This window comes from Grus americana, chromosome 3 (genome assembly GCF_028858705.1).
Source record: "Grus americana isolate bGruAme1 chromosome 3, bGruAme1.mat, whole genome shotgun sequence".
In the NCBI taxonomy this organism is placed as follows: Eukaryota; Metazoa; Chordata; class Aves; order Gruiformes; family Gruidae; genus Grus; species Grus americana.
In genome coordinates this window covers 6600277-6611685 of record NC_072854.1, presented here as the reverse complement: position 1 = coordinate 6611685, position 11409 = coordinate 6600277, and the positions used below count along the sequence as shown (strand labels likewise).

At 41.1% G+C, this 11409-nt stretch overlaps 1 protein-coding gene across 3 annotated transcripts; it reads right to left on the bottom strand.

Moving 5' to 3' along the window:
* Positions 1-2435: 2435 nt before the first annotated feature.
* Positions 2436-11161, bottom strand: ENPP4 (ectonucleotide pyrophosphatase/phosphodiesterase 4). 3 transcript variants are annotated; one of them, XM_054819216.1, is made up of 4 exons: positions 11036-11161; positions 8198-9062; positions 7083-7253; positions 2436-4044 (listed from the first exon to the last, which is right to left on the bottom strand). In XM_054819216.1, the coding sequence occupies exons 2-4, from the start codon at positions 9060-9062 to the stop codon at positions 3680-3682; spliced, it is 1401 nt and encodes a 466-aa protein (XP_054675191.1). In that variant the 5' UTR covers positions 11036-11161; the 3' UTR covers positions 2436-3679. The 3 variants fall into 3 exon arrangements, with proteins under 3 accessions (XP_054675191.1, XP_054675193.1, XP_054675192.1); XM_054819218.1 differs by lacking the exon at positions 11036-11161 and adding an exon at positions 10637-10991 and having other exon boundaries at positions 2436-4041; XM_054819217.1 differs by lacking the exon at positions 11036-11161 and adding an exon at positions 10637-10987.
* Between the last annotated feature and the right edge of the window lie 248 nt (positions 11162-11409).

Below are 11409 nucleotides of genomic sequence, written 5' to 3'. Positions count from 1 at the left end.
AAAACACAATAGAGCAGGCTTACTTCCGAATTTTCCCTGCTTAAATAATGGCCATGGATGTAGTCTTTACTGTCTATGCTGCTGTACACAGCTTTCAAGAAATGTCATGTTTGTACTACAGTAATGTTAACGTAAGCATTTATTAGATGTTAGACAACAAAAATTGTTGCAAGCACTTGAAAAGGCTGAGTTCAATAGCAGTATCTGCAGCATTGCAAATAGACGGCCTTTCCTTAAGGAAATACTTATCTCAATCTTACTAAGTTAACAAATCTCTATTTACTGGGGGTTTTGTGATAAAAGGTGGTACCGTGCGTATTAAAGCAAACATCTGCCCCTGTGGTCTGATCCTTGGAGGTACATGATCTTGTTGGTTTATTTTCATAGGCAGTACACTCTTTTCAATTTATAGCAAGTGTTTTGGACCGATAGTTAGTTGAAATCAGCTCAATTCTGGAAGTGTTCCCTTGGTGCTGATGGACAAAAAGCATATAAAGCCAGAGGGGTAGATGTTTTAAGGCTTCTGTACCCAGTGTTGAGAGTTCCTTTATGGAGGCAGTCAGCATAATGAAACAGCAGTTTCTGTAGCACTGCTTCCCCTATTCCCTTCTAAACTTCAGTGCTAGTTTAGTTGTTAAGAACTTCCCCTAAATTAATATGCCCTGTCTGAACATTGCAGAGTTGCGTATATTTAGCAAGTCATTAAATATTGCCACAAACTATTGTAGGATGTCTCCTTTATCACAGCTTTGAGGAAGGGGGAAGCCACAGCTTCTCATGTTTTTGTTGAAGTTAGCTATTCAAAAGGAGATCAGCTGCTGACTTTCACAAGCAGTAATTCATACAAACTGTAATTAGGTAGTTGAAATATTTCATCATGTTTAAGGCACTAATGCTTTTAAAAATAATCATCTTTCTTTAGATATATTGACTTTGTCTGTAAAGAGAAAGAGGTGTTTTTCTAGGTTCTCTTCATTTATACATGATCTATATGAGATCTTGGATGTAGAAGAGCTACTTTAAAACCCTCCCTGCCCACAGCAAAGAATTGTGCCAGGAAGAATACTCAGCTCTCTTATAGACTGCACCACATGTTTGAAAGTAATCAGCAATGCAACTGGAATATAGTTTATCTTATTTCTTGATTAATACTTAAAACTTTCTCTTTAAACTCTTCCCACACTAGCACTGTTTAGTCTCAATGTTAAAGGGAGGAGGAGTAGAGGGCAATAAGGATTTTTGCTAGATACTACCGCTCGCCTTCTGGCTCCATAGGAGCTCAGTTGCCTGTAGCAATTGTTGGAGCTACCTGGAGCTAGGAGAAATGTGTTTAGACCTAGATTTCCCCATCTGTAACAGTATTTGTATTTCAGATTAGAGTGCTGCCATTGCACTTGAGTCAACATTTATATTTTTGGTAATTAAAATCTTGGTAGTAACCTTCACACCTGGCCTACGATGGTGAAGCACAGAGGAACTGAAAGCACATCACTCACGCTGTATGACAAGTCTGTGGGGGAAGGAGGAGGAAGGGAAGAACAGGGTGGAGCATATACTGCGCTAATCTGGTTTAGCATCTAGGAAAAAACCCCTCAAGGTAGAGGTCAGTACAGTTCAGCCTTACTAAGCGTGCCAGCAAGATAAAGATAACTCAGCTGAGTCAAGCCTCTCCACATAGAAATGATACAAAGCATTTCCCAGCAAGTCTCCCACCCTCTGAGGATGGCAGCGTTTATTAGCAAAATTACAAAAACCTAACAACTCCTTCCAATGTAGGAATTCAAGCATCTTCTCTTTTACAACATCTCTAAGCCTGGGTTCTACCCTGCAAAACATTCACATCACAGTTACTCATTAACCTGAGCTCTTACTGTATGTAATTATTTTAAGTCTTCCAGCAGGATGAAAAAGTGACTTCTGTGTTCAATCCTGTTATCGCTATATTATGTCAACAGTCTAAAATCCAGTATGCTGTCAGTAACAGTACAGATTTTTCAAGGGGCCTGAGCCTCCTTCAAATTCAAATTAATCCAGACAAACATTAGCCAGAAAGTAGAAACTAGTAGTTTAAGAAGGGGGGGGGAGGGAAATCAAACCAGAACAGGCTAGTTTTTTGTATTGTGTTTTTAATTAGTACAACAGAATCCTCAGAGAGGAAGATACAAATTCATAAAACTTCCACACATCATTTTAAAAACTCATTTCTAAATGTATTTTTTTCAGTGGGCAGTTAAAAGTAACCCTTCTCTCCAAAGTCCGTACTTCCTCCCACTTGGATCACTAAAAGGCAGTCTGTGGCTAATTGCATTGAATTTAAGCTTGTGAACAAGAAATCACATTGCATGCTACCAGGTACCTCGGCTCTCTTCACTTCAAATTACCAGTTCTTAAAACTATCAAACTTGTAGGAAAATGACTTTGTAACTGTAGTTCTCTTTTTGGGTTAGCATTAACAATTTAACCTCACATTCTTTCCTCACTAACAGATAAGGTACCACTAAGGCCTTCTAAATCAAATTAATTTTTTTTTTTATGGCAAGTTACTAGACTTGACCATTAACAGGGAATCAAGAGTTTCAATTAAGCGAAGCAGTAGCACTGGTCTTCAGAACTTTGCGTCTATACAACTTAGACACTACAGAGAACAGATCCTATCTCAAAAAGAAAATCAACTTTTCCCTTTAAATTTCCAGGGTTTAAAATAAAAGTTTGGAATCCTTGCTTGATGATTGCATGTCAGATTTTCAGTTGTTCCTTTTTAACACATGACAGGCTTCAAAAGATAATTACCAGCTAGCACACAGGGCAGAACCACTTTTATTACATAAACACCTTCAGCAGAGTTTACACCTGAAAACTTCTCACAGGGTTTAGAAGCAGTAGTTTTACTACTACAGCCCAAGAAACTGGGTAATCCAAGGATTCTCAGATTAAATCAACATTCTCAAGATAAGCAAATAGTACCACCCCAACTCTCCAAGTGCAGGAACTGTGGAACAAAGTCAGACACATATCTAGAAACGTCAGAGCCATCTGCCCAGTGTTATAACTGCTGAACTGCATGCTTTATTGCTCAGAATAGAGGTGAGATGCACCAATTCCTTCCTCATTGACTTCTGTTTTCCTTCTCACCAGTTTCTTGTCATATTGCTGGCTTCTGTGGTGGAAATAGAAGTACTGGATGTTCTCTACACCCTCTATCCCCAAATTTAAGAACAAATCAGAATATACTGTCCAAATAGAACTAACTTCAAACTCTCATGAAAAAGATCTTCTTTCCAATACAGGTACCAGAAAACTAAAAGAAGTCAACATTAATTTAAATTTAATACAAAAAAAAAATACCATTTACAAATGTTAAAATTCACTTAGTCTGTCCTGGCTAGTTCATACTCTGGAATTTCATTTTGAAAGTGTTCAAAGGCTTGAATGAAAAACTAAGCTTCCTTATTATGTTAAGCATCTCTTCCAGCAGAAAGCCACCCGTTCACCATTTTGTTCTGAAAATATTTTTACAGGACTACTAGTCAGGTAGCACACACAAACAAGTTAGCAAGATGTGGCTGTACAGTATTTTACACAAATACTGTTAAAGTGCATCAAAGAATGCCATCCAGTGCAAGTTCAATCTCTTTTCCTGAAATCACTATTTAGCAAGCGAGGCAAGGCTCCCTACATGCTATCCGATTAAAGGATCGTCATCATCAGATTGTAACTGAAGTCGGGAAAATGGCCGTTGGGGAACTACTTTATTCTTTGAGATTATTATAATGCAGGTGAAAGTAGTCAGTATCATAAAAGCCCCAATTACAATCCCAATAGCTTCTGGAAGATTTATGCACCACTGGTCAGCGAGCAAGCACTTGGTGTTACTGAAAGTGCCATTGTGCGGCTGTGGTGTCAGTCCCAGGATGTGGCACATCATTGGGTAAATATCAACGTTGTTCATTGTGCTCTGCTTGTAACCCCGATGAAAAGCAGGCCCGTGAGCAGCCAGGAATGGATGCATGCTTGGGAGAGCGTTGTCATAGCCATGGTCACCTACTGGAGAAACGCAAAGTTAAGAGTTAACATCACAGTTTCTGTTTGTGTATTGAGTATTATGGCGGGGGACTGTTTACAAGGGCATGGAGTGATAGGATGAGGGGTAATGGATTTAAACTAAAAGAGGGCAGATTTAGATTAGATATTAGGAAGAAATTCTTCCCTGTGAGGGTGGTGAGGCCCTGGCACAGGTTGCCCAGAGAAACTGTGGATGCCCCCTCCCTGGAAGTGTTCAAGGCCAGGTTGGATGGGGCTTTGGGCAACCTGGTCTAGCGGAGGGTGTCCCTGCCCAGGGCCGGGGGGTGGAACTAGATGGGCTTTGAGGTCCCTTCCAACCCAAACCATTCTATGATCTTAATTTGTCCTTAATTAAATACTAGTATCCCATACTGATTCTATGATTCTATTCCCCTCCCTATCTCTCCCCCACCCCAAGAAGGCATATATTTTAACCAAAGACTAATGCAGAACATAAAGCAGCTGTTGGATCAAACACTGAAGGGACCCAGAGTTCCTTCCCTCTTCCCCAGTCCCCAGAAGTCTTTTCCCTTACTGGTCTTCAGCCATGGATCCCACCCCCATTATCTCTTTCCCTTTTGGTCATCAACATTTCCAGTTTTCCCCTTCCCACACCTCATGCTTGAGTTGAAAAGGATGTTGCCACTCCACGAGTCGGTAGCTGGAATGCAAATTTGTACTTCTCAGATTTTGGAAAGACCTCTCCCACTTTCAAAGCAGACACTTTAATTACTTCGTAAAAGCCAAGCACTTTTCCCTTGATAGTGTTCAGTTCAAGCATATTAATTACCCTCAAATCATGCTTATCAGATTAGGTGCTTCAGGTGAAGGGATATCCAAATAGTCAAAACAAAAAAAAAAACCACCAAAACCCACAAAACAAACCCAAACAAAAAAAAAACCCCAAACAGTCAAAGGATCATGATGCCTGTGACAGGAATACAAGACAACATTTGTGGCTACAAGGTCACCAGTATTGGGACATTTGGTAGGTTTTTAAGAAATACTCACTCTCTTTTTTGGTGGAATATGTACAGCTAAAACCTAGCCATAGTCCTAATAACATGCCTCAAAAATCTGTCTAAGATGCCAAAAATTTCTCATAGCACACATAGTACAGTATTTGAGTAACTGCATTTAAGTTTTGAGTTCATTTTTTAATAACAGTTTAACGAATCTGTCGCCAGAACTGTTTCCTTGGCAGCTTCATTGATGTTTCTGATGTGAAATTAAAGACGTCTGTTGATGAGGTGACAGTCACCACTTCAATAAACTTCCTTTTTAAGCTTCAATAAGCTTCCTTTTTAATGTTTTTCACCGTTATTGTTGTTACCACAAAGATACTACTGCTCCACATCTTGCTTGTTTGTTTTAATGCAGTCCTACATTTCTTGATTGCATTTTTTTCCTTCTACTACTTGCTTGTTTTGAACAGAGCTGTTCCAAATCCCTTCGCCAATGAAGTTCCCTATCTTTCCCCTCTGAAGTAGGAGGGCTGGTGTGTACTAACACTGCTAGACACGGTGTAGGTACTGGCACTCTTGCCAATCATGATGCTACCACTTGTCCACAAAGTGCAAGAAACACTGAAATAGCCTTTTAGCCTATAACCTCCCCTGCCTACTTTTGGGAACTCTCGGCTAGCAACATTGTTTTGAAAAGTGATTCGCTTCAACCAGTAAAATGCTGTTACTTCTAAATATATACTTATTAACTATTTCTAGGTGCGTGCAATTCAACTTAACCATAAACAAGAGACCTCTATTAGAGAGCGTGTGCTACGTGTTGTAAATTTGAAGATGACTGTAACAAATCGGTGGGAAAACTAAAACAAAAGCGTTATCTTACATTATAAGCAGTACTTTTGTAGAAATGAGAAAATTTGAACTTAAATATGCAAAGGGCAGACAGCAAGAACAGCCAAACTGGAGGAAACCAGAAGTTTACACCACCCAGTATCCTGTGTCTGACAGCAGTTGTAACAGCTCCTCTGCGAAGTATCCAGCAGCGTTAGCCCTGACATACCAACCAGCCTCAAGCTGTTAGCTGCCCACAGACTTCCTGGAAGTTGGTACCTTTGTATTTAATTTCTGTCGATGGATTTTTCAATGGATTTTTCTTTCAAGAATTTGTCCAGTCACTTTCTGACCACACACAGATACATATTTTTATAGATATATATAAAAATGCGCAGCCTTCATCTGCAATCAGAATTATGGGTTGAATTCTCTTACTATGACAATAATGAAATCTATCTGGAATTTCTTCTTTTAAGATATACTTTCATGAGATTGTTGCATTTTTTCAGTAATTTATACACACCTCTTTTGTCTGCCAAAAAAACCTAAACAACCTGCATGTGAAACACCCAGAAAGATGTATATATACACACATATATGTGTGTGTGTGTATATGTATGTATATATGTAATTTGACATTCATAGCATCTAGCAGGAAGAAAGTGCATAGCTTAGCGATGCACTGTGTGAAGTAGCATCTGTTTTGGTTTTTTTGTCTTTAAAACATGCTATGTGATGCCCCTAACAGGAAGAACTCTGGCTTCTTTCACCATTACTGTTGTGTTCCTATTATTTTTTCTTCCCCTTTATTTTTGTTTCCTAGTACATGTACTGCAACATTAAATGTTGTGTCTTGCATTCCTCAATTTATGCTCTCCTCTATATATACTATATACAAAAAGTTAAAAACCACACTCTGGTGGAACCTTGAGACAGACTGCTATCTTGCCTAAAGTAACTCTTACAAGCGTACCTCAGGCTATTAAGTTGAACATGACAAAGTGTTTTAGCCAACGGAATAACCCCCATCTCTTCCTCATCCTTTCAAACACTCCAAGCTCAGCCTGAGAATGTTCTAAAAAATGCTGAGCTGTTCCTAAAGATGCACAGTGCCAGGACTCCACTCGTTAAACTAGAACCGTTCTACAGACAGCTGGAATAAAGCCAAGACAGTTTACCAATATAAGCCACCAAGAGCACAAATGAGGAAAACACACTTACATTTTGAAAGAGACTCGTTTTGTACAATTGTCCAACCTTCATCTGCAACCAGAATTATGGGTTGAATTCTCTTATTATGACGATAATGAAATCTGTCTGGAATTTCTTCTTTGAGATACACTTTCATATGACTGTGGCATTTTTTCAGTAAGTTATACACGTCTCTCTTGTCTGCCAAGAAAAAAAACTGCATGTGAAACAGCTGGAAGTTATGTCCTGTTTACTGCAATTACTGTCATTAAACCCCAGATCCATTTTTTGAAAAACAATTATTTTTTAAGAGTCACATAGAAAAGGATTTTTTCACAACCCTAATGAAACACTATATCAAAGTGAATTTCACAATTTGGTCTCATTTTAAGTCAGGCATCTCACGGCTGATAGTTTTGGACCTACAATTCAACTTACCCTCTGGGCTTGCAAGGGAGGACAGCAAAATTCAAGCAGAGGAATCAAGAGAAAGCAATCACATACCAAAGTAGTCAGTATTTTATCCAAAGCAGTAACTATTAAATTTTGTGACTGTATAAATCACTTTGTTCATTAGAATGGCTTCAGTCTGGCCACAGTTGTGGAAACTGAGACCAGCAGCGTCATGATTTAAGACATGACTGTTAGTAACTACTCCAAGATATGAAAATTGAATTCACAGTATGAAAACTGAAGTTTCATTCACAGAAACAGCAGCGGTAAAGTGATCAAAGCTGGGTTTAGATTTTTACTTGGAAATTTAAACAATGACATTTTTATTCTGAATAAACGTGAGGGTTTATTTTATGCTCACTGTGAATTGCAACTGTATAGACTAAGTGAGCAACAAGAGAGCAGGCATACCAAGTGAGTATCTACTTTCTCAACAAGCAGTACCAGGACCATCTTTACCACCCACAGCAACTTGACAAGAAACTCTCCTTGGCTTATTGATCACCAAAACAAAGTAATTCTTAAGCAAACAAACATTCTTTAGCTTATTCATTAAATTATGTCAAAGTCCTGTAATATGAACTACACTGCTTTTGCAAAAGATGTGAATAGTCTACCATAGTGTGTACTTTTTAGTAGTAAGATAAACAAGATTTAATTCTCAGTGTATGACTTAAACAAACCAAACATACTCTGCCTTGGCAGCACTGCAGCAACTGGACTCTTGTCTATCAGAGTGTAGTTATTGCGACCAATACAGTCATCAAGGATAATCAGCTTCTTTGCAGAACAGGAGGCCATTCCATGATCGCTTGTTACAATGATATTAATAGTGTCCCACAAACCTAATGCTTTCAATTTATTAGTAAGGAAACCAATATGATTATCCACTTCTTCTAATACTTTGCGCATGTTCTTGGTGTCATCTGGTCCATACTTGTGCCCACTTGCATCTGGTTCTTCCCAATATAACGTAGCAAAACTGACTAGTGGATCAGAGCTGTTCAGCCATGCAACAATTTTCTCCACTCTCTCCTCAAACGTCACCGAAAAGTTATACTTCATAAAGAACTGAGGGGTCGTATCGTTAATTTTTACATCAGTACCAGGCCACATTGCAGCAGCACTTGCTCCTTTTCCCTGCTGTTGATTTGTTACCCAAATTGGAACTGCCTCATTCCACCAGAAGGGATCTGAATCATTGAATTGTGAAAACTTTTTCTTGGCGTCTGCATCGTACATGTCATTAGCCACGATGCCATGGCTTTCTTCATATAAACCTGTCACTATGGTATAATGGTTTGGGAATGTCTTGGTGATAAAAGCATTCTTAACTTGTTTTACAAGCACACCATCTTCAATGAACTCCCGAAGGTGAGGAAGTTTATAGGTTTCCAAGTAATCAGCCCTGAAGCCATCAAAAGACACGAGGAGTAACCTGGATACCGAATCACCGGTAGAGTGAGCACAACAGGCAACTATTCCAGAAAAAAATAATGTTAACATCGAGTTCATTGTTGATACTTCAAAGTGTTTCCAGCAGGTAATCAGATGCATCTGAAAAAATTTAAAAGATAAGACGGGTAACTCAAAATAATTGTACTGGAACCAGTTTAACTAGCTATACATTACGTGCATCTTCCTTATAGAGGTTAGCTGCAAAACAACTGGTGTAAACAACCACTGAAGTCCACAGTATATTTCCATACTGACTAAAGAAGTTTCTCATGTATTGTCATAGTTTCTCATATTAAAACAAATGTGCAATGAGGTGGGTTTTTTTCATTCCAGACTAAATGAAAGGAAGAATTGTTTTCTCTCTTTCAAGCAATTATTCCATTGTTCCTGTGTGTCTTACTACAATTCTGCATTCCAAGACAGATGACCAGTATTCTTTCTTATGTTCAAGCACAGGCACCTGAACAATTCTGCCCCCACATTTAAGAGTCCTGTGCAGGTCTAAATCCTACTTACACATTACTGTTCAGACCAGAAGTTTGTTTCCTACTGTAATTATGATTTTTCTTCTTCATCCACCTTTCCTTTTCCACAGTTTCCACCCTCTGGAGTTGCTGGAAGACTTTTGAGCCTTTCAACATTGCTTACTCTATACATGGAACTGCCAGGAGTAACTTCCACTTCTGTTTTCCTTCTAAGCTGTTGAATGTCTACCATAACAGCATTTAAATCTGTTATTTACGTATCATATTTCCTTCTATCTAAAAAAAAATTAAATCATTAGTAACCTCAGCTATAAGGCAAGTATTTCTTATCAAGGAATTCATTATTATTATGAATGCAAGCTATGATTTGTAAGCTTCCCCCCCCCAACTTATTATGTATGACAGGAGCACTTTGATCAGGAAGGTCCAGAATTATTCTAGAAGCCTTTTAAGAAAGAGGAAGTGAAGCTTCACGTTTCACAAAACCTTCTGCAATATTGTTAGATAATGTATTTACTTCTCAAGAAGAACCCCACTCCAGCAAACTTCTCCTTTATCACGCTTGCACAAAGTAGGGTGATTCTAGGAGGAAGAGCAGCTATCTTCCTAACTGTAGTACTATCTTCTGGCCTATCTCAACCCTTTTCCCCAAACTTTTTAAAACTGTGAGTGTATTACTTTAAAAGTATAAGTAGCTTTAATGTTAGCCAAAGCTTTAGCAGTGAGAGGAATTCAAAGCATGGGAAATCATCCCCCTCAGAACCAACAGTTAAAATTTCTTTAGAAGATACAAATGTTAGAAGAAAGCGTTGCCAAAACCAGCATTAGAGTATCTCCTAATACAGAAGACTTGTAACATGCAGCCTCTTTAAAAAGGAGAAAAAAAAGAAATGAGATGACATGAGCAATGGAGCAGAGAATCACTCGTTTCATGTTGTCAGGTGTTTTAAAAGGCAGAACCAGAGTTTTTCATAAGACCACAATATTAGCTTCAAAATACTCCAAAAATGCTAAGCATTTGTGTTTTTACACACTGTATCACAGCCAACTACAGAATGCCATCAGCACTACACCTTTCTGCTCTTGAACCTCTCCCACCTCTTAGCCAGTTGCTCCGTTCAGTACAAAACGAGTTATCCTGGCCTTGAAAGCTTACAGCAAGATGCCGCGCTGTCAGTACAAACTAACCCCGTGTCCGGGTCCGGCTGCCGCAGCGCTGTCGGGGAAACCAGCGCCGTCACCCGGCCCTCGGAGCAGCGCACCTGCACCGCCGGCCCCCGGCACCGCTGCGGGTCCCGGGTCCGGCTACCCAGCAAACGGACCGGCCTCGTCCGGGGCGGGGGGGGACTCCGGGGCAGACGGCCCGGCACCCCACCAGCCCCACGTAGCCTACCGATACTTTCTTCCCCTCACGTCAAAACCGAGGGGGGCGGTGGCGCAGCCACCCGCTTGTACGAAGGCCGAGCACAGTGGGGGTCCCGCGGCCCTGCCCCGGGCAGCACCAGTCACCACAGCCTCCCCAGGCGGGAGACGCCTCCCCACCCGCCACCGCCCCCCCCGCCCGCCGCGGTTCCGCCCCGACCCCACCGTGAGGGCCCGCTCCTGCGCGGCGCTGGAGGTGACCGGCTGCGGCAGGAGGTGGGACGAGAACGGTAGAGAGGGGAGAACAGCGCCTGCGCACCCGCCGCCCGCGCGGCCCCAACTGCTATTAGCGGCGCTGCCGTAGAGGGAGGAGGGGGGCCGCGGTAGCGGGGGGAGCTCGTCAGCGGGCCCGGCCTCCGCCGGATACGATTGGCTGGGGACCCGCTGGCGGAAGCTCCGATTGGCTCCAGCGGAGTGGGCGTCGCGCTGTGAGACGGGGGGGGGGAAGCTGGGGTGTCTGTGGGGAGTCATGGCGGGATGAGGGGCGATGAGGTGAGGGGGGTTGTGGGGAATCATGGGAGATTGAGGGGGGATGAGGT